We start from the raw sequence: 22,956 nt of genomic DNA, 5'->3' as shown, positions 1-22,956 counted from the left end.
CCCATTCGTTCAACCCGAAGGGAGCCGCCTCACAATTTAGCTTATTCTCTAAACGCAAAACATTGTGTAAGTTACGACACTTAAAAAGTGCAAACACGTTGAGCACCTGCACTCTCTCAGGTGGTAACATTGGGAATTCTTTGTCCTTCCTACTACGTGACACTGTCTGCTGTCCTCTGTTCCTGTCACAGCGAAACCTGGCGGTCGTGTCAGGTGTCAGTACTTTCCCGCAGTGGACAAGGTGCTTTTTGTGAACGACTATGCAGTGGGATGCAGGAAGGACTTGAACGGTATCCTGCTCCTGGACACAGCTCTCCAGCTTCCGGTGGCCAAACCGGAGGATATGGTTCAACTGGAGCTGCCGGTCACAGAGGTTAGAGACACCAGGAAGCTCTTTACACAGATAATAGTTGTCACCTGATATTTGCCTGCATACATGTGTTCACACAAAGGCTTTTGTTCCGTGGAATAACTTGCTCAATGTGAGTATATCAGGCTGGTTAAAACTGTTGTTAAGCCATCAATCCTCCCTCACATTACTTTTACACTAACCTTCCTCACACACAAAAATGACCACCAATGTTTCCACGAAGAATATAATGCCCCCAGGCAGTTCATGACTTATGCCCTTTGAGGCTTCTGGTTTATCTGCAATCTTCAACCCCCTGACATTATTTGTGTTGTAAATAACTAAAGTCCTGCTCATGTCAGTGGTCGCATGAGATGTCTTTTGTCGTGCAGTGAGAACTTTAACTAACATGTTTGTTTGGGTGTTTTTTCAGGCCCAGCAGATGCTGTCAGCCTGTCAGGAGAAGATCGATGTGTCTAACACTGAGGGCTATGAACTCTTCATCACCCAGCTCAAAGAAGGCCTGAAGAATACCTCACACGAGACAGCGGCCAATCACAAAGTGGCCAAGGTATTACTATGTGTTTGTTTTTGTCTTCATATCAACATATTAAGGATTTATCATTTAGCTGCTGTGCATTTTTAGTTTTTTCTGTTCCCCATCAGGGCCACGGTGTCACTATGTTGGTACGATCCTTTTTGTTTTGGTAGTGCTGCTGGTACTATAATTTAGTTCCCCCTCTGTCCCAAATGGTTTTGCTTTAAAAACAGTGTAAACCATCAATATTTGTTAACTTCTGCCTATAGTAGTTATTGACATAACAACTAGGGATGCACCTTTGGTGACATTTTGGCCCAAAACAGATCTTAAAAACACGTTGACAGATTTCTGATGCTGATCATCGTCATATAAAAAAAATGACTGAGCGTTTTTTTAGTTCATTACACCGTCTTTGTATCACAAATTCAATAATCGGATGCATGACACAAGCGTTGACCTTTAGCTTTTACATGAATAGGATAAAAATAAATGCTTTGAAAGCCTTTTAGAGGCCAGACAGCTACCTACTCAATGAGAAGAACGTTACAGTACATAGTCCAACAAAAGTATTCCTGTAATCTTTTGCTTCTCCGTCATTCTTTCAGTGGGCGACAGTGACCTTCCATCTTCCCCACCACATGCTGAGGCTGGTGGCCAGTGCCATCGTCAATGAGCTCAAGAAGATAAACCAGAACATCGCTGCCTTGTCTGTGGCCTCATCCATCATGGACAGGCTCTCTTACCTCTTGTCAAGCACCAGGCCCGAGCTTGGGGTGGGCCCCGGTCGCTCTGTAGATAGGTGAGCACTGTTTTCTTTACCATTATATAGAAAGTCGGGACGTTTTTTCTGTTTTCTTTCAATTGTCCGCGGCAGTTCTGCCCCGATGGACACACGCAGACGCGTGTAAACCTTGGCGGAAACACCGGGGATGCGAGCAGGGAACAAATTCATTTTTGTTAGTGGCTAAAGTGGATGGACACATTGAAAGAGATCTTAGAGTTAGAAGAATTATTCGTGCGGCTCATAGAAATGTTCCAATCAGTAAAGCTGGATTGCTTCCTAGACAAATGGACAAGTGCCCTCAAATCCTCAGGGATATTCTAGGTTAAAGAAGTTCATGCCCACAACACATTGTTACTCTTAATGCGTTGACTTTAATCAGTGTCCACTGAAAGATTATAAATATTGTTAATTAATTCCAATCTATTTATTCTAGTGGACGATAACGGTGGGTGGTACGCCTGTTCCATCCAAACCGTGCTGCTCACTGTCCATGTGTACTTTGTACAGTACTGGTCCCGCAGAGTCCCACTCCTTGTTCATGTTGGTTAAGCTGCAGGGTTGGATTTTCTCAGGAAAATCAAATGTTACTGCAGTTCTTTTCACTCACATTGAAATTCTACATTGAGTAAAGTCACCTGTGGCTCAAAATAAAACGTCCCCCTGTTTGCGATTGGGAGTTAAAGTATAGATGTATGCTGTGTGAGCGTTAGTTACTGATGGACAGGGGTCGTATGGTAGCTCCTCCCGATAGAGTATGAATGGGTGTTAACGGGTGAATGATGACCCGTTGATGTAGTGTTTAAGAGAGATTTGAGTAGTTGGAAGAAAAGAGTTTTACCATTGTTTCGGTTAAGGTGTTTAACCTCTCTACATTTGTTGAGCCAGCTTCAACAAAGCCCTTAAATGCTAATTCAAACTTGTGTGTAAGTGACGTTGAACGTGCACGGTTGTTGGTTCCAGACGCACTGGTCTCAGTACGTCACAAACTGCAGATCTACTGGGATTCTATGGGGGTACCAAAAAGAGAAAATATACAGTGAGCGGCAGTTGTGTGGACAAAAATGCCTTGTTGATGTGAGCGGACAGAGGAGAATGGGCAGACTGGTTCGAGATGAAAGACGACAGTAACTCGAATAACCACTCGATACAACCAAGGAATGCACAACACCATCTATGAACGCGTGGAACCTTGAAGATGATTGGCTACAGCAGTAGAAGACCACACCGGGTGCCACTCCTGTCAGCTAAGAACAGGAAAGTGACACTACTATTCACACAGGCTCACCAGAACTGGACAATAGAAGATTGGAAAAGTGTTGACTGGTGTGATGAGTCTCCATCTCAGCTGCGACAGTCGTATGGCCGTGTCAGAATGTGGCGTAAACAACATGAAAGCATGGATCTATCCTGCCTTGCATCAACGGTTCAGGCTGCTGTTGATGTAATGGTGTGGGGGACATTTTCTTTGCACACTTTGGGACCCTTAGTACCAATTGAGCGTGGTTTAAGTGCTGCAGCCTACCTGAGTATTGTTGCGGACCATGTCCATCCCTATATGACCACATGGCACCATCTTCTGATGGCGACTGTGGCTTGTGTGAGTACACACACAAGCCACATTTTGCATACGTTACAGCCTTATTCCAAAATGGATTAAATTTATTTATTTCCTCAAATTCTACCCCATAATGAGAAAGTGAAATATTTTTCTTTCTTTTTTAAATCTATTAAAGAATGAAAATATAACATGTACACAAGTATTCACAGCCTTTACCATGACACTCAAAATTGAGCTCGGGTCCGTCCTGTTTCCACTGATCATCCTTGAGATATTTCTACAACTTGATTGGAGTCCACCTGCTTTATTCAGTTGCTGACATGCCAGGCACACACCTGTCTATAGCACATTGACAGCACATGTCAGAGCACAAACCAGCAGACCTCTGAGACAGGATCATATCGAGGCACAGATCTGAAGACCGTACAGAAACATTTCTGCAGCATTGAAGGGTAAACACTGTATATACATGTTAAGTTAGAATGTTTCCCACCATCTATGTGGCATATAATGTAAATAATTGAATTGAAAAAATAAAATCCTTTAGGGGGAAATATTGGGAACTAAAAAAGGTGGTTAAGTGTGAGCTCCTTGTTATAGATGGTGATGTGGCTGTGTTCAGGATTAACAAATCACATTCACACTCATAATTGTAGTCCGTACACACCTGACATCATTTAAAGTGATGCTGATAGTTCCACGTAAAGTTCAGCTGTCTAGTAGCATTTACAGCGAAAGCCATCAGAGATCTCATTGTTGAAAAGGGTCAGTCAGGAGAAGGTTAGTAAAAGAATGAGATATTCTATGGAACGCAGAGAAGACGGCCATCATCAAGTGGAGAAAATGTATCACTAAAGTGACATTACCAAGAACTGGACGTCCCTCCAAAACTGATGAAGAGACGAGGAGGAAACTTGTCAGGGAAGCATCCGAGAGGCCTACAGCAACAGTAAAGGAGCTGTGTACTACATGTGACAAGAACCTCCCGTAGTCTTCATGGGTATGGGCTACGGGGGCAGGACGGAAGCCTTTTCTTACAGAGAAAAACATCCAAGCCAAACTTAGCAAAAATATACACGGAAGTCTCCCAAAAGCATGTAAGAAAATGAGTTATGATCTGATGAAACCATGGTTACACTTTTTGGCCATAATTCTACAGGCCCAAAGAACATCATACCCAACCTAAAACATGGGGCGGCAGCAGCATCACCGTGCTTTGGGGTTATTAACCTTCAGCTGCATCGGGGGGGCTTGGTCAAGGTGGAGGAGATTATGAACCGCTTTGGGACAAAACCCTCAGGCTTTTGTTAGAAAGCGAAAGATGAAGAGGACTTTTACTACTCTGCACAACAACAACAACCAAAAGCATACATTCAAACAACCAAAGCATGGCTTCATCAGAGGAATTTTAAAGTTCTGGAATGGACCTGAATCCAATTGATCTGGGGGATGATCTGAAGAGGGTGGTGCACAGGAGATGTCCAGATGTGCTGTGCTCATAGACCCTTACAATGCTGGAATGAAATCAGTAATGAAATGTGCATATTTATGCAACCATGTTATTGTACGGTTCAAATTTTTTATCCCCCCCCCCCCCTTAACTATTTAATTTTGTTTTTACATTTATAGGTCACATTGAAGATTTCGGGCATAGGTTTTTTTAATGTAAATTTTTTTTAATATTTTTATATGCACTGTATATTCCCCTGGTCAACGGAGTGAAATGTGATAGCATTATGTTTTAATTTGAGTTTCCATTTTAATTTAGTCATACCCCAACTGCACATCTCCTAAAAGTTATATTCACTTTCAATCATACATCTGATTCCTGATGCAGTTATTTGTGTGTGCGAATTAGTAATCAAAAGCATAATTCATTTTGTGCACCCTAACTATTATGTAGTCCATCTATAACATGTAGTGTTCCCTTAAACAAGCAGCGTTAGTAATAGCTAAAAAAAATGTCATGTTTGTACTTTAAAAAATGTACTACAACACTTTCCACAATAGCATGTTCCTAAAATGTATTCTTCCCTCCAGATCTCTGATGTACAGCGAGGCCAACAGGAGGGAGACTTTCACGTCGTGGCCGCATGCTGGATACAGGTGGGCTCAGCCTGATCCAATGGCTCAAGCCGGATTTTACCACCAGGTAGGTTTTGAGAGAATTCAGAAGAGCCAGATACTCGGTTCATATTTGTTTACTCTCATGCACAGTAGACCTTGATGGTGTTTTAGGTCAGCGGAACATTATTCAGTTTCAGAGGAAGACACCTGGCTGCATTTAACCGAATGCAACCAAGGAGACTGTTCTGGTTAAAGCTCATGTGCTTTGGTGTAATACCAAACACCTAAAGCTATAGAAAGCTTTGCAGTCATCAGTGTCTGTGACTGACACCTTGTTCGCTGGTCAGGAAACACTGAACATCGTTGCTGTGATCTAAATCTCCAGAATCTGAGACCTATGGACCGCCTTCAGAGGCTTGTCTGCTTTCTTGAACACGGTCAAACTTTTAAGGGTCCATGAAAAAATTTTGTGACTTCTACCTGGGGATGGAGCACTTGTATGTGTGTCCTTTCCTACAGATGCTTGTTTTCAAGATACATTTTTCTTAAAAATAATGTTTTCTCGTGGGGCAGGAGACAGGTTGGTAACTAAAGTTTAAAAGTTATTGTTGTCTTTGTGCTATTCATGCAATACGGTTACTGTTGAGCATACTTGAAACAAATAGGTAGATTATTACTAATCCCTAGAATATTCACCCCCATTTTAGCCCAGATGATTATAATTTGCAACAAGTTCATCATTTACCCTGTCTGTCCACAGCCTGCCTCAACGGGAGACGACAGAGCGATGTGTTTCACCTGCAGTGTGTGTCTGGTCTGTTGGGAACCTACGGATGAGCCCTGGTGAGCAGAGACTATTAATTATGCATACATGTATGTACTATAACTAAACTATTGATAACCAATACTTCTCCACTACCCCCCCTTCCCCAGGTCCGAACACGAGCGGCATTCTCCCAACTGTCCTTTTGTGAAGGGCGAGCACACGCAGAACGTGCCGCTGTCAGTTACACTTGCCACCAGCCCCGCCCAAACTCCCAACAGCCCCGACAGTTCGGACAAGATCGCCTGCTATGGCTTCGGCAGCTGCCCACAGTTTCTGGCTGCTGCCACCAAGAGGGGCAAGATCTGCGTATGGGATGTCTCCAAAATGATGAAGGTCAGAGCACCTAATTGGGAATATATAAAAATCATCTGTCATGTGTCCTGATCACTTTCTAAAGTGTCGGTTTCGGACTGAACGAGCGTAATTGTGCGTGAACAGGTGCACTTGAAGTTTGACGTCAATCCATACGACCCGGCCATTCTGCGGCAGCTGATTCTGTGCGGTGGTGAGCAGAGCCATCAGGCGCTGACGGAGTCTCGGAGACCAACTCTGGCCTGGCTGGAAGAGTCGTCGTCCTGCTCTGACCTGCCCAAGCTAGAAGGAGACAGGTGAAACCCACACAAACGCCTCTGATTCATCTAACCGTATACACAAATCATTGAGGCTGAGGTTGCCCTGTTACCATGGTGTACAGCAGAGAAGGACTGGTGATTAGCTTTAAGGAGCAGCTGACTAATAGTTCATGTACCTAGATACAGAATGTCACATAGCTGAGAGGGAACTTCATTGTGTGCAGTTTGTGTAATGGGAATGAGTAATACAATAAAAGAGCAAAACATAAATAATGTGTCAAGTCAGAATTAAGTACAGAATAGGAGTAAATCTGTCTGGTTTCTTTCATCTCTGACGAACATTTGGAAAAAAACAACATTGATGTGAACTTTGTTGTTGTCTAAACTTCAATCTCAAATATCTTTTAGCAGCATGCCTCTTGGGCTGTTGCCAACATGTAAGGAATGTAACAGTCCTTTGCATGAACATTTCTACGCACATATTAGTGAACGGGGCCAAATGGGAGCTGCGAAATACCAGAGTATATGTTCACATCAACACTTCAAGCAAGGAGCTTCATTTAGGCTGGAGCCAGTAGATACCCGAGTCAAGATAACCTTCACCGTGAGCTCAGTTTAGTAACTTAGCTTGAGGCTGTTTTATTTGAGAGAAGGCGTGTGTGTGCATGTTTTTTTTTTTTCTAACATGTATTCTTTTCCAGCGATGACCAGTTGGAGGACTCGGACAGTGATGAACATTCTCGTTCAGAGTCAGTAACAGGTATAAAGACTTTTATTTCCCATGTTCGTCGATGCCAAGATCTGGTGATTCTATTGTTGTTGAGATAAATTATATTGGAGCGATCTCCTTATGATAGGCGTCATTGAAATACCTCTTCCCAGACAGCACAAACCCCAGCCCTCCTCTTACCTCTGTTCCAGGCCAGCAGTCCCGGTGGGAAAGTATGGACATGAGCCTAGGAGTGACCTCGCTGAGTGTTCTCCAGCAGCCAGAGAAGCTGCAGTGGGAGGTGGTGGCCAGTGTGCTGGAGGACACTGTTAAGGATCTGGAGGAATTGGGGGCCAACCCCTCACTAAAGAAAGGCAAGGCTTACAGCCAGGCCAAAGCAAAGGATAAGTTTCCTGAGCACCACAACATTCCCTTCCCCTGTCTACTGGCCGGCGGCCTGCTCAGCTACCGCTCAGCATCAGGCACCCCCATGGCTGGACCCCCCCCCACATCTCCGGCCAAAACACGCAGGACCACAGATGGTCCCCTAAGGACTCAGGGGCCTGAGTCTTTCCTAAATCCTGGGCCTCTTCAGGACCAAGGCCCCATGGAGATAGAGACCTGCAACCCCCAGACTGCAGCCCAGGAGCAGGTCTTCTCTAAGCTGGTAGGTTCCCAACCACCAAGCCCGTCTTCTCTGCCAGCTGTTCGTAGGACTATACCTGTGCTGCTCCTGTACAGCATCAGAGAGGTGGATGACAAGTCCTCAGGGCAGGGGTTTTCTCAAATGAACAACCTGATGAGCAAGGGGCTGCACGAGGAGGGCTTCACTGTGCCACAGATTATAGAGATGGAGTTTGACTCGCATGAGCAGCTTCTCCTTCAGGATCCTCCCATCACTTACATTCAGCAGTTTGCTGATGCAGCAACAAATCTGGCAGGGTTGGACGGTCATACAGAAAAATGGAGCCCGCTGGCTGCAGCAACTTCTTCCACCCCGCCTCGACCAGGAACTCTGGTGCAGTGCTTGAGGCTGCCGAAACAGCTGGAAGAGGAGAATCTTTACGTGGACTCTATCACACCCTGCTGGGACGGTGTGCACCTTCTGGTCGGTCTGCAGCCTTGTAGCGCTGAATCTCTCAGTGCTACAAACCAAGTGGAGGCTCTCAACAATCTCAACCGGCTGCACTCTGCCCTCTGCAGCCAGCGCAAGGGAGACCCCTTACACTTAGTGGCCAATGGGGTGGAAGGCCACCATTCAGGGGGGTCACCGCCTCAGACACCCCTCATTCTGCCCCCAGGAGAGCAGCAGCAGCAGCAGCAGCAGCAGAGGGCCACAACTGGTGGGAGTGGAGGATATCTCGCACTCTACAAACTCAACTACTCCACCCGTATTGTCACCTTGGACGAAGAACCTGTCAAGGTGCAGCAGATCTGGGACCCTTGTGATGCCATCACCTCTCTTATATTGCTTCCTCCAGATGTGCTTGATAGCAGGGAGGATGATAGTGAAGAATCTCCAGAGGCGGCGCACTCCTCTGGGTCTAAGAATGGCTCATCTGGCTTTGGATCGGGCCCAGCAGGCTCTGCTGGCTCTGGAACTAGGACTGCATGTGGAGCAGCCATAACTAGCAGCAGCGCTACGGCCACCGGGCCATCAGGCTCCGCTATGGGCCACAAAGAGGGCAGGCGCTTAGAGGTTGCAGGCCTCGGCCACCTGGTGGTGACCACGCGGGCTGGCTACGTTATGATACTGGACCTGTCCACGTTGGAGGTCTTGGCCAAGGTGGAGCCGCCTAAGAAGGAAGGGCCAGCAGAGGAGACTGACCCCTTTGTGTCTGTTACCTATTGCTCTGGGACTGACCGCCTTTGTGCCTGTACCAAAGGTGAGTGTTTCTCTGAGGCAGCTGTGCAGTACACTTGTGGGATACATGGGATGGCTTCAAAATAAATATATATTTTGAAATTTCTTTCAGTAGGTTGCTATTGTTTGTCATTGTCATTGTTTAAAACATGCTCATATTCAAATAAGGAATTTCATTTTGATTTGATTTACTTCAATTTTGTCACTTCCTGTCTCTGAAGGTGGAGAACTTCATTTCCTTCAAATTGGAGGTGTGTGTGACGACGTAGATGACGGAGACATGTTTATTGATGGGCCCCTCTCTAAAGGGGCTGAACTGTTTGAGGGGGCCAAGCCCTCATCCAACCCCTCCAGCCCTGGGATCACAGGTAAACTCACTCTGGCATTTCCAACCACACAGTCTAATGGCTAACCGGACACATTCAGTGTGTTCAATTCTTTGGCCCGTCTATGTCTCTGTTAATCTGATGTCCTCCATTGCCCCTCTACTGGCCTTTGTGCAGGAGTGGACCTCCTGGTGGACCAACTGCTTACCACGGAGAGCTTGATGTCACTGGTAGAACTAACGCGCTTTGAGACGCTGACCCCGCGCTTCTCGGCCACAGTGCCGCCGTGCTGGGTTGAGGTGCAGCAAGAGCAGCAGCAGCGCCGCCACCCACAGCACCTTCACCAGCAGCACCATGGAGACGCAGCCCAACACACCCGGACCTGGAAGCTTCAGAGTGACGGGTAGCTGCACCAAGTACACCGTAGTACCTGTCATGTATAACTTGTTGCTGTAACACTCAGTGTATGACGTCCTTTACTTTCCCTATATTACATAATAACATAATAGTTTGAAAGTAAAGGCAATGCAGTTGATTTAATTGATGAAGGCAGTGCAGTCATTTCTTTGCTGAGGGTCTATCTACACCCAAGTCCAATTCATAACTTTCCATTCTTTCATTAGCAATTTCTTCATACATGAAAATGTTTCACATTCACAAGTTTTAAGAAATCTAATTTGGGATCCAGGTAAAATTCCCTGTCAGCATTATGATACAAACCCTTGAGCAGTTGGTGACCCGTATTGTCTTTGCAGCTCCAGCTGGGACGAGCATGTGTTTGAGCTGGTGCTGCCTAAGGCCTGCATGGTGGGCCATGTGGACTTCAAGTTTGTCCTGAATGCCAACATAGTAAACATTCCTCAGATCCAGGTCACTTTACTGAAGAACAAAGCACCGGGGCTGGGCAAAGTCAGTGGTGAGGACACATTAAGATGCATTTTTTATGAAAAAATGTAGTCATACAACCAGGTTGGAAGACGATCCTTTGCAAATGTCATGATTTCCTCGGGATTATCCTTTTGATTTTGCAACTATGGTGTTTCAAGATGTTCAGCTAAAATGAAAAGTGGTGTTTGGAATATGTGTCTAAATCTTTCCATGTCTGACAGAGACGGCCGTGGACAGGCAGATATCCTTCCCCCTCTCCAGCGTACTCCATGCTAACGGGCAAAGGAACGGCCAGCCTCTGCTGCACGACTTCACAGAGGACATCCAGTTCATGGACATAGAGGAGACATCAGGTAAACAATGCCACCCGTTTAGTTTGCCATTAGCTTTGCGCTATTTCAGATTAATTTATCTGTTCATTAGAAAAAAGCTTTTTGATCAAGTTAATGTTTCCATCATTGAGTGTATCACTACAACCAAAATGACATTGACCTTTTTTATCTTTGTTGAAGACAATAAAATATCTGTCAGTAGGACCAGAGCTTAAGAAGATCGTCTTTCTGCTAGTGTTTTGTTTCTGCTAGTGTTTTCAGACCAGCTTTGTTTGCTTTTGGTGATCCTGCCCATGCCTTTATTTGATTGTATCTCTAGTATTAGACTTTTACTTTCGTTTTGTGGGTATAAAATTAACAGAGAAAGATTTCATGATTGTATCGCCCCTCACCGATTTTTTTTTTTAGTCATTGAACATTAATGAACATTTGTGTTTGATTGATGTGCTTGCTGTAGGCTCTGTGCTGTGTCCATTCTTAGAGGACCACAAGGAGGACATCCTGTGTGGTCCAGTATGGCTGGCCAGTGGGCTGGACCTCTCTGGCCACGCAGGCATGCTCAGCCTAACCAGCCCCAAGCTTGTCAAAGGTGATGATAGTCACATCTACCCGTTTCTTTAAACTTAACTTTGAAGGTCTTTGTGCTCATGAATTTGTTTTTTGTAAGAATCAGCCACCAGGTTGTCGGTTCATCAGTGTCTGAGTTGTCCCATTCTCCTCCCACTGCAGGCATGACAGGAGGCAAGTACCGGTCCTTCCTGGTTCACATCAAAGCCGTGAGTGATAGAGGCATGGAGGAGAGCCGGCCTGTGGTGAGAATGCCCAGCGCCAAGCCTCAGGGCAGCAAAGGCCACTCACTGTCCACTCTGCTGCAACGGGCACAGGCCTCCAAGGTACCCAATCCTGATACTTAGAATGGGTTGATACCTCTTCCTCTGTCCTTTTCCAGACCATACAGACTTTGAAACAGTTAGCTCCCCCACTACCGGGACTTAATATAGCTAACATATCTAAATATATACATTGCAAACTTGACGTCACATATTTTTGCACAGACTTCTTTTTTTTAGACGCCCACCGCCACAGCCCTACTTTTATTTAGTTAATTCAGAGAACATTATTTATATTTGCAATCACACATATCTATGTTAAGTTTTTTTGTTACTTGACAATAAATATTGTCAAAAGAGTTTTAGAATCGTACTGAATTCATTTGATTTGTTAGTAATGTATTGATTACATGCAAATGTTGATACAACTCTTTCTTTATTTAATCCCACTGCTTCTAGAAGTTTTCTCTAACCGGACCTCTTCACATTTTAGTTGAATACCCCTTGCCTAGACAGTCAGTTGTACCATTGAGTAATTTTATGACACATTTTAGATGTTTCCATCTTTCAGTTGGTATTGTCTCAATTATATCCAGAGTTTAAGTTCCCCGTGTGTGTGTGTGTGTGTGTGTGTGTGTGTGTGTGTCAAGGTGTCTGCAGTGAAAACCGAGTCCTCACCTCCCTTGAAGAAAGTAGAAAACCTGCGAGGCTGTGACCTGCTGCAGGAGGTTTCCGTCACAATAAGAAGGTTTAAGAAGACTTCAGTGCCCAAAGAAAGGTCAGATCACTGTTTTATAATCATAAATGAGCAGTCACACGCATGCAATCAGATAATGATCTACTGTACATATTGTCTATGTCCATCTGTACTTTTCAGGGTCCAACGCTGTGCAATGCTGCAGTTCCCGGACTTCCACGAGAAGTTGCTGGACGCGCTTTGTCGGCAGGCAGACGTCGGCCCCGTCACTGAGCACGCTCAGAGGCTCATCCTGGACATCTTGTGCTGGCTGGCTGGAGTTTTCTCCAACGGACCCTGCAGGTAGGACGAAAGCTTCAGCATAGCAAACAAGACACCCCAACTTCCAATGAAATGTACACGGTTTACAGACAAGTCGAATATCCCATGTCTTCTTTTTAGTGTAAGAGAAGGAAAGGAGGGCCTGCTGGCCAAAACCCGGACGCGGCTGACCGATATTGTGCAGATGTGTTTCTTCGAGGCTGGCCGCAGCATAGCGCACAAGTGTGCGCGCTTTCTTGCACTTTGTATTAGGTAAGGACCAGTGCTGCTTTCATCAATAACTCTTTCGGCTCCTTCACTCTATGGGATTAATACTGGCGCTCCACGGATGAAATTTCTGTGTTTACATTTAATCTCAGTAGTAAACGTCAGTATTCATAACTACATCGAACTTACATCAAATACACCAAACCTTTCCTCAATAACTAATAAACCTTTCATTGATTACATCAAACCATGTAATCAATGAAAGGTTTATTAGTTATTTTACAATTACTCGTGGATTTTGTTCATGATGTTGTATTTCTTGCTTTAGCAATGGGAAAGGGGAGCCAAGTCAGCAGGGTTTTGGCGTGAGTCTTCTGAAGGCTATGCTAGACAACATGCCTTACTTGCCTGCTGCAGCAACAGGTGGTAAGTACCTGAGCAACGTGACACGCAACATGATGTGTGGAGATGGTTACGGTAGATTTGTCCCTAACCAGCCATCGATGCAGCCCAGTACTCATTTCCACATCTGTCCCTCTTGTCTGGTGTCAGGGTCGGTGTTCTGGTACTTCGTCTTGCTGAACTATGTGAAGGAAGAAGATCTGGCGTTCTGCAGCACCTCCTGCGCCTCTCTGCTCACCACCATCTCTCGTCAGCTGCAGGACCGCCTCACCCCGCTGGAGGCACTACTGCAGACCAGGTACTTAACACCTCCCCCCACCGCAGGCTAGTGATGCATTACTACTGTTTGATTTTGTTACCTGATGGTAGACGTAGAAGGCGATCAAACTACTGCTAACGTGTGTATGTGCGTCCCCTCCCACTATCTACTCACCTTCAGGTACGGCCTGTACAGCTCTCCCTTTGACCCAGTGCTCTTTGACCTTGAGGTCAGCGGTTCCTCCTGCAAGAATGCCTTCAACAGCAGCATCGGAGTCCAGTCGGATGAGATTGACCTCTCTGACATCTTATCAGGTATTGGCTATGTACTGGTCTGACTCAATTTCACTCAGGTGACACTGCCAGAGAGACGTACTGTTTATTAAGGGAAGAACCAGCCCACACTGGCACACGCAGGGACGATGAGAGGAGACGCTTGTGCAGAACAGACGCGCATACACTGCGTCCGGAAAGTATTCACAGCGCTTCACTTTTTCCCACATGTTGTCATCTTACAGCCTCAAAATTGATTTTAATAAATGTTTTCCTTAAAATTCTACCCGCAACACCCCATAATGTTTGATCAAATGTATACAAATAAAGAACAGAAATATAACATGTACATGCGTATTCACATCCTTTCGTCAATACTTTCATCTTTGGCAGCAGTTACGGCCATAGGTCTTCCTGAGTCTGATGCTTCATGCTCGGCACACCTGTTTCTGGCCAATTATGGAATGTTGTGTGTAGAATTTAATCCATTTTGGAATAAGGCTGTAACATAACTAAATGTGGAAAACGTAAAGCACTGTCAACTTCCCGTTGACGAATAGCTGGAGAGAACATTTGATTGTGATGTTTTCTTGAGTGTGTTGTTTGTATTTTCTGTAGGGAACGGGAAAGTGAGCAGCTGTTCGGCAGCAGAAGGCAGCTTCACAGCATTAACAGGACTCTTGGAGGTAGAGCCTTTGCACTTTACTTGTATCTCCACTAGTGATGGGACACGGGTGGAACGAGACGACGCCAGCATGTTCACTGGTAAACAGGACCTTTCTTAAATTTACTTGTGTTGGTCTCATCAACTGGTCATTGCCTGAACCTCAACTCTTTAACCCCAGTGAGTACGTTTGGTGTGACACCTGCGGTGGGCGGCCTGTCGGCAGGAACAGTTGGTGAAGCTTCTACAGCTCTGAGCTCTGCAGCCCAGGTGGCGCTGCAATCGCTGTCCCACGCCATGGTGTCTGCGGAGCAGCAGCTGCAGGTCTTACAGGAGAAACAGCAGCAGCTTCTGAAGCTGCAGCAGCAGGTGAAAGACAAAGTAACACACAACGCGTTAGTGGCAAATATAAGTCAACCTGGAATATTACTAATTACACTCTGAGAAGTCTATAGTAGTAGCCTGTTCAGTGTAACTAACATGTTACATAGTAACCTGTTCACCGTGTAACTAACATGTTACATAGTAGCCGGTTCACTATGTAACTAAGATGTTACATAGTAACCTGTTCACCGTGTAACTAACATGTTACATAGTAACCTGTTCACCGTGTAACTGACATGTTACATAGTAACCTGTTCACCGTGTAACTAACATGTTACATAGTAACCTGTTCACCGTGTAACTAACATGTTACATAGTAACCTGTTCACCGTGTAACTAACATGTTACATAGTAGCCGGTTCACCGTGTAACTAACATGTTGCATAGTAGCCTGTTCAACGTGTAACTAACATGTTACATAGTAACCTGTTCACTGTGTAACTAACATGTTACATAGTAACCGGTTCACCGTGTAACTAACATGTTACATAGTAACCGGTTCACCGTGTAACTAACATGTTACATAGTAACCGGTTCACCGTGTAACTAACATGTTACATAGTAACCGGTTCACCGTGTAACTAACATGTTACATAGTAACCGGTTCACCGTGTAACTAACATGTTACATAGTAACCGGTTCACTGTGTAACTAACATGTTACATAGTAACCGGTTCACTGTGTAACTAACATGTTACATAGTAACCGGTTCACCGTGTAACTAACATGTTACATGGTGAACAGGTTACTAACATGCAACATAGTAACCAGGGTAACATTGCCCCTTCCTCAACGCAGACAATGAAATCTCACTCAATATATTGAGTCTTTGTCATGGATTCTGATTGTATTTCGTCTGCCTGCCTTGGGTTCATGATATGTTTGGTTGTGCAGAATGATGAAACAGAAAAGTATCCTCACATTTCTCCTAATCTGGCAGACGTAGTGATTCAGTCGTGCCGTGAGACAATGGTATAGAAAAGGGCAGGATCACAGTGGCAAAAATAAAACAACTTTGAGGTGGATAAAGGTCAAGAAATAACAACAAACCATGAATTCAAACAACATTGTTTATATGATGCTTGAACCGATTCACAAACGGAAGGAATCGGAGGGTCCAGGAGACATTACAGTTTTAAGTTCCTACAGTTGAAAAGGGCTAATGATGCAGCATGTGTACAACATATTCCATGTTGTAATGTCTTAACAGGACTACCATTCAAATATTTATTTGAGACTAAGAAAGCCATTGAATACTAGTTGTAGTACGTTTTGGTTTCTTATTGTCTTGTTTTCTCTCTACCTTTTTATGTCCCCAACTAATTGAGATACCACACATTTTAATGGGAAATGGATAAACTATGTTTGATTTAATGAATGAAATATACTTTGCAGTAGCTGCTATATCGTTTAAAAACTCCTTCACAGAAATTGATAATGCAAGTCGAGTCCACCTAAACCATTTCAATGGAAACTTCTGCCTCGTACTTCACATCTATTTCAATGGTTTTCTATAGAGTGCTGAGTGATTCTTCTTTGTCTGTGCTGGGAACAGAAGGCCAAGCTTGAGGCCAAGCTGCATCAGACCACCTCTGCAGCGGCCACAGCCTCCGGGGTGGGGCCCATCCACAACTCTGTGCCTTCTAACGCCTCCTCTGCACCGGGGTTCTTCATTCACCCCTCTGACGTCATCCCCCCGACACCCAAAACCACCCCCCTCTTCATGACCCCTCCTCTCACGCCGCCAAACGAGGCTGTGTCGGCGGCCTTCAGCGCTGAGCTGGCACATCTGTTCCCCGGCTCCATGATGGACCCTGGGCCTGTGAACCTGGCTGCGCACAAGACCAGCCAGAAAGCCAAGCCGGTGAGTTCAATGGCCGCTTGCTCTTCTCTGATACAGGGCTGGCTATCAAACCTCAGCAGCGTTTTAACATCAACCAACAACGGGCACCAGATTCCTTTTCTTCCTCACTTTGTGATTTTTTTGTGATCATATTTTATCGTAGCCGGGGAGAGACAATCTGCTTATTTTTAAGGAGCCTTAATGACGAGACTGAAAATGTCTTATCAGCTTTTATGGAATACATTGTTTTGTTTTTTACTTAGGCCCCAGCCCCGGTCTCAAACATTTTCAGTTTGTATATGTGAGGGTAACAATGTATGTTTGATGCATTTTAAACAATTCACCATCTATGTGAGATTTGGTATGAAATAAGATTCAATAAAATGGCTACAAAGCGGAATTTCTCTAAAACAATAAATAATGTTTGTTTTTTAATTCAGAGCTCCATGGGCAGTGGTCTGGCTTTGGCCATTTCTCAAGCATCTCACTTCCTGCAGCCTCCTCCACACCAGTCCATCATTATAGAGCGGATGCACTCTGGTATGTGATGTATTGATGATATATTCCACATAATTGTTTACAAAGCTGGCTAAGATTTGTACATACTAATGTGTTTGCAACTTGTTTGAGAGTAAAGAAAATTTCCTAGAATTTGTAAAGTAAAGCTAGTATAAAAGCTTAATTTAAGAATCATGAAAAACTAAGTAGAATGTTTCCATCTGCTTTCCTCCTAGGAGCTCGTCGCTTTGTCACGCTGGACTTTGGCCGCCCTGTCCTGCTGACTGATGCCCTGATCCCGACCTGTGGGGACCTGGCCTCTCTGTCCATAGACATCTGGACTCTGGGTGAGGAGGTGGACGGTCGCAGGCTGGTGGTGGCCACCGACATCAGCACCCACTCCCTCATTCTGCACGACTTGCTGCCGCCACCTGTCTGCAGGTTCATGAAGGTCTGTATTTGTATTGGACTGCTGCAGGATGACTGACTAAGTTAAAAGGTTTTGGGGCTTTTTTCTGTTTTTTCACCATAATTATGTATTCTTGCACCTTCTAGATCACTGTGATTGGGCGCTACGGCAGCACTAATGCTCGGGCAAAGATCCCACTGGGCTTCTATTATGGCCACACTTACATCCTGCCATGGGAGAGCGAGCTTAAGTTGATGCATGATCCTCTCAGAGGAGAGAGCGAGGCAGCCTGTCAGCCAGATGTTGATCAGCACTTGACTATGATGGTGGCCCTGCAGGAGGACATCCAGTGCAGGTAAGGCTGAGAGGTTAATATCACAGCTTAGTTTCCAGTTTTTTGGGTTTCATTAACTTACCCTGTGTGATTGGCCCAAAACCCTTTTTAATTTCATTTTTAAGAATTAGGGAAGAAATAAGTCATCCTGGAAATTAAATTCTTCTTTGTAAACACAAGTAAGACCAAAAAGGGGCTAGTTTGTCTCAAAATACCTTCCGACGTCTAAAGTCCTATGCCCAATTGTTCCCAATGATCACCTAAAAGGTACATCTTTAAAAACAGCTTACTAATTTAAAGCTGAATTGAAAGTTCCCATAAAATGTTCCTATGCATTCCGTTGGGGACCTTTTTTTTTCTTTTTTCAGTTTAGTCTCAACTCTTATTCTCTTGTTTACCAGATACAATCTAGCTTGCCATCGGCTGGAGACCCTTCTGCAGAACATCGACCTGCCGCCTCTCAACAGCGCCAACAATGCACAGTATTTCTTACGAAAGCCAGACAAGGTGGTGGAGGAGGACCAGCGTGTTTTCTCAGCATACCAGGACTGCATCCAGCTGCAGCTGCAACTCAACCTGGCTCACCACGCAGTCCAGCGGTTGCGTGTGTCGCTGGGGGCCAGCCGAAAGTCGCTCCCCACAGCTGCTGCGCCAGAGGTCCAGGAGCTGGTCCACAACTCCTCCACGGAGCAGCTGAGGACCATCATCCGCTACCTTCTGGACACATTGCTCAGCCTGCTGCACTCCAACAATGGTGAATATGTGACTGAACACGGCTGAGTGTGGCGTTATGGAGATGACAGGGTTACAAATGCTTTTATTGAGTGGCAGATTGACAGCATACTCCCTAACATTGTTATTTAACACTTTATTTTCAGGCCACTCTGTGCCCTCGGTGCTCCAGAGTACCTTCCATGCCCAGGCCTGTGAGGAACTCTTCAAACACCTTTGCATCAGTGGGACTCCCAAGATCCGTCTGCACGCCGGCCTCCTGCTTGTGCAGCTTTGTGGAGGCGAGCGTTGGTGGGGTCAGTTCCTCTCCAACGTGCTGCAGGAGCTCTACAACTCTGAACAACTGCTCATCTTCCCTCAGGACAGGTAGGACTTAGGATAATGTTGTGCTGGCTTTTTTCTTTTTTTTTAATTCATCAAAACCAAAGTGGACAGTATGTGGCCCCCTACCTAAAATGAGTTTGACACCCCGCAGACATACATGTGTAGAGCAAGACAAAAACCTTTCGGAACAGATGACAGGAAACGAGCGAGGAAGCAAAGGCCAGACTTTAGTTGGCAAAGTTGCAATTTAAAGCTTCCTCTTTTTTGATTCAGTTTTTCCCACTTTACACAAACAGAAAAAGAACAAGGTGCTTCAGAAAGTACATATAGGCAAATATTTTGAATGTAAAAAAATCAGTGGCGTGAATATTACTTGGGCGTTACTGACTGTTTCTCAGCAGAGCGAAAAATAGCACTATAGGGTTCTACTTATTCTACCCCACATATAGATTTCTCCCTAAACGGTAGGCTACAGGTTTACAACATGCGTTTAACAGTTTGCTCGTCCTGTGAATATATGTCCATGTTTTGCTTCAAGAAGACAACATATGACATCTTCTTTTTGCTATTAAGAGTACAGTCGTTTTGGACATAATTGAAGTGGTTTGTTGTTACACACAGATACAATTGTAATAATCTCTTTCCAGATATCTTGACTCAGGGTGCATTCCTATAGGCAGGAGGCCAAGCTACCCTCATGTATACCACATTTAACACAAGCATCTGGTGTATTGGGGTACATGTGATGCAGTAACTTTGGAGTAATGTGTGTTCTCATCACCCAATCATACTGGAGAAGTTTAGACTTGACAATGTAGAGTCGACGTATGTCCCCCAACTTTTCTACAGTGATTTCGTCATGTAGGTTTGAACACCATGCTTGCCTTTTGTCATTTGAGGATTCTGTTTCTGTTGCAGCTATGATAGTCTGATAAAACGTTGAGATCAGACCAGCTGATCCATAAGGGCGTAGAGCTTTTTAGAGCGATTAGGAGACGGGAGTTCTGTGTCTTTTGTTATGAGGCTTGAAAAAAATGTTTTTGCTTTTGCTAAAACTTGAGAGTGAGTAACATCATCATACAATTCTGAAATCTTTGACACCTCTGTCAGTCCATAACTTAAAACTATTGTCGTTAGTACTTTGCTTAAAGCTTTGTTCGCCCTAATAGGTGAGTATAGGGATTAAGGACTTTTTTGCCCAAGATAACTTTACGCTCGTCACTAAACTTGAGCAGTATAGTGACGAGGTTTAAGCATCAATGGCCATTCAATAGATTTATATTTTTGGATCAATTACCTCTTTGTGAAGTATTTTCATTGTATAAAGAGCAGGTGTCAGTCTCTATTTTGAAAGGGTTAATCCTCCCAGCGGCGGCTGATGTTTTCGAGCTTTGGTACGGAGCACTTGTATCTGCATGACACATACTGGCTGTTACCACAAGTAACCATATCAACCAGTCATTCACTGTATTCACGGGAAATAAAGAACAAATCAAGGTTAACACAAAAGAACATAACAGTAACAAACCCGATGAAAAACTAAGAACCAACCAATTGCAATGAAGCTTTGAAAGTGAATACTTCACATGACCATGGAGTAAAAGTAAGAATTTCCCCTCTGAACTTTTTCTTAATGTTCTTCTGGATTGTTGAGAATGATGAATTATTGCTTGCTTGAGATTCAAGAAAATGAGACCACACCACCAAACTGCGATTAGTCATAAAAGGATTCTATTGGTCTGCCCGTGTGTTAGAGAGTCCGACCGCTGTTGTGTCCAGTCAGTGGCGAGTGTAACTACAGCGTTCCATCTGGTTTCATCCCAGGGTGTTCATGCTCCTGTCCTGCATCGGCCAAAGATCCCTGAGTAACAGTGGTGTGCTTGAGGGCCTCCTGAACCTCCTGGACGGTTTGCTGTGTCCACTGCAGCAGTCACAAGCTGCAGCCCAGCGCAGGACTGAAGGTAAAGTCCGCATCCAAATGTGTAGCCTGTCGACCACCTCAAATTCGTGATGTTTTTGGAGCAGAAATTACAAGCAGAAAATGAGTTTGAGTGTGTTTTCCAGGTGTTTTGGATATTCCCATGATCAGCTGGGTAGTGATGTTGGTGTCCAGACTCCTGGACTGTGTGGCCAGTATCGAAGATGAGGCCGCAGGCGGGAAGAAGCATCTTGGAGGGAAAGAGCGAGAGAGAAGTTTTACGGGTACATGAACTGTACTGTGGAACTATTCTTCACCGTTTGTCCTAAACCCACAGTTTACCCTTTTTATTCCACTATACGACTTTCACGTTTCATCTGGACTTGATTATGTAATTTACAAATGGTCTCTCTTTATATTTTAAGCTGCTGAATTGTAATCATTTTACAAAACGACTACACACATTCTGAGCTGTTTTAAACCAGGCGAATCCTCTTTGATTCCTGAATAATCCCCCTTTTTTTTTTTTTTTGAAACACGAGACTGCTGACAAGACTTTCATAAAATATAATCATTCCAGAGTTGTTTAAAAGTATTTCCTTCTTCTGTAATGTCCCCACATGAGTGAAGTGATTATGTTGCTCTGTCCTTCAGGTATTCAGTGGAGCTTCATCAACAACAGCCTTCACTCTCAGAACTCCAGCAGGTCAGCTAAAGGCAGCAGCAGCCTCGACCGACTGTACTCGCGCAAGATCCGCAAGCAGCTTGTCCACCACAAGCAGGTAAATGTGTCTCATTCCAACCCCCCCCACCCCCACCCCCCCTCCCCCCATCACACACACACACACACACACACACATTTAAAACAAGGACTCACAAATGTCAGCGTGATGAATGAAAATGTGAATATGTGAATTTTTGTCCGAGTTTCTAACATCTGTTGTCATAAACCTGCACCGTGAAAGGGGCTCTCAAGAGCAAATGCTTTTTGGAGTGCTTATAGTAATCATGCCCTTTTTATTGTAGCAGTTAAATCTGTTGAAAGCAAAACAGAAAGCTTTGGTGGAGCAAATTGAGAAGGAGAAGATACAGAGCAGCAAAGGCTCCTCCTACAAACTGCTGGTGGAGCAGGCCAAGCTCAAACAAGCCACATCCAAGGTGAGCACGTTATCATGCTTTGGTCTGTATGCAGTACAAAACACTCCCACATGCGCAGATCCAACGTCAATGTGTGGGGGCTGCCCAGGGAGGAGGGGGGGTGGGGCCTGACCGCTGAACTGGAACAATTCGTTCAATATTAATTTGTAACTTTATTGGAGTAAATACAAAACAGGGATTAACGACTATACAAACGTCATACTAAAAGTTACACATTTCACACCCTATACTACTACTACTACTACTACTACTTGTTAGTGCCTACATGCGCAAAGTCTGCAACTTCTGTTGCAGCAACAGATTTTGCAGGGCTTGCTAAAAAACAACAACAACGAGACAGACACGCACCGCCACAAATTAGTCTGTGTGTGGGAAACACTGCAGCTCAAATCAGTATAAATTGCTATGTTTTCACTTCACTTAGTTTTTACCACTCTACATGCTAGCTCTACCATACCTTACTAAACATTGTTTACTGCCATTTTCACTGGGGCGGTGTGGACAAGAATAATCTTGCCCACACTTGTTCAAGAAGAATAATCTTGTCCACACCAAGTGCTCCTCTGATGCACTTTATGACTGTCTTATTATTTCAATTGTGGCGTGATTTGTCTCCTGTAGCACTTTAAAGATCTGATCCGCCTGCGGCGCACGGCCGAATGGCCCCGCTCCACGTTTGACACCGAGTCCACAACAGCCAAAGAAGCCCCAGAGGTAGAGCCTCTGCCCTTCACACTGTCCCATGAGCGCTGCATCTCTGTGGTGCAGAAGCTGGCCCTCTTCCTCCTCTCCATGGACTTCACCTGCCACGCTGACCTGCTCCTCTTTGTCTGCAAGGTATTCACACTCTAGCACGTTGACTTGTTACGTTTGTTTTTTTCCGTCTAC

General features: G+C 44.7%; 1 protein-coding gene across 11 annotated transcripts in view; it reads left to right on the top strand.

Annotated features, from left to right (window-relative positions):
- Positions 1-22,956, top strand: part of birc6 (baculoviral IAP repeat containing 6) — a 74,058-nt gene that overhangs the window by 2,950 nt on the left and 48,152 nt on the right. For 7 of the 11 annotated variants that reach the window (XM_078104640.1, XM_078104639.1, XM_078104636.1 and 4 more), the window contains exons 2-35: positions 192-373; positions 783-920; positions 1,496-1,689; positions 5,273-5,384; positions 6,060-6,142; positions 6,233-6,458; positions 6,564-6,733; positions 7,399-7,457; positions 7,619-9,292; positions 9,492-9,638; positions 9,774-9,999; positions 10,352-10,512; positions 10,706-10,837; positions 11,274-11,405; positions 11,546-11,709; positions 12,297-12,424; positions 12,524-12,685; positions 12,785-12,916; positions 13,200-13,297; positions 13,424-13,571; positions 13,713-13,846; positions 14,423-14,569; positions 14,650-14,837; positions 16,408-16,716; positions 17,136-17,235; positions 17,430-17,644; positions 17,749-17,957; positions 18,338-18,690; positions 18,815-19,034; positions 20,817-20,953; positions 21,057-21,194; positions 21,565-21,692; positions 21,937-22,068; positions 22,690-22,905. In XM_078104640.1, coding sequence (XP_077960766.1) covers positions 192-373; positions 783-920; positions 1,496-1,689; positions 5,273-5,384; positions 6,060-6,142; positions 6,233-6,458; positions 6,564-6,733; positions 7,399-7,457; positions 7,619-9,292; positions 9,492-9,638; positions 9,774-9,999; positions 10,352-10,512; positions 10,706-10,837; positions 11,274-11,405; positions 11,546-11,709; positions 12,297-12,424; positions 12,524-12,685; positions 12,785-12,916; positions 13,200-13,297; positions 13,424-13,571; positions 13,713-13,846; positions 14,423-14,569; positions 14,650-14,837; positions 16,408-16,716; positions 17,136-17,235; positions 17,430-17,644; positions 17,749-17,957; positions 18,338-18,690; positions 18,815-19,034; positions 20,817-20,953; positions 21,057-21,194; positions 21,565-21,692; positions 21,937-22,068; positions 22,690-22,905 — 7,094 coding nt within the window. The remainder of the gene's footprint in view (positions 1-191; positions 374-782; positions 921-1,495; positions 1,690-5,272; positions 5,385-6,059; positions 6,143-6,232; positions 6,459-6,563; positions 6,734-7,398; positions 7,458-7,618; positions 9,293-9,491; positions 9,639-9,773; positions 10,000-10,351; positions 10,513-10,705; positions 10,838-11,273; positions 11,406-11,545; positions 11,710-12,296; positions 12,425-12,523; positions 12,686-12,784; positions 12,917-13,199; positions 13,298-13,423; positions 13,572-13,712; positions 13,847-14,422; positions 14,570-14,649; positions 14,838-16,407; positions 16,717-17,135; positions 17,236-17,429; positions 17,645-17,748; positions 17,958-18,337; positions 18,691-18,814; positions 19,035-20,816; positions 20,954-21,056; positions 21,195-21,564; positions 21,693-21,936; positions 22,069-22,689; positions 22,906-22,956) is intronic. The other 4 variants (XM_078104637.1, XM_078104634.1, XM_078104632.1 and 1 more) reach the window with 1 other exon arrangement.

Source organism: Gasterosteus aculeatus, chromosome 6 (genome assembly GCF_964276395.1).
Source record: "Gasterosteus aculeatus chromosome 6, fGasAcu3.hap1.1, whole genome shotgun sequence".
In the NCBI taxonomy this organism is placed as follows: domain Eukaryota; kingdom Metazoa; phylum Chordata; class Actinopteri; order Perciformes; family Gasterosteidae; genus Gasterosteus; species Gasterosteus aculeatus.
This window is presented reverse-complemented; position numbering and strand designations above follow the sequence as displayed.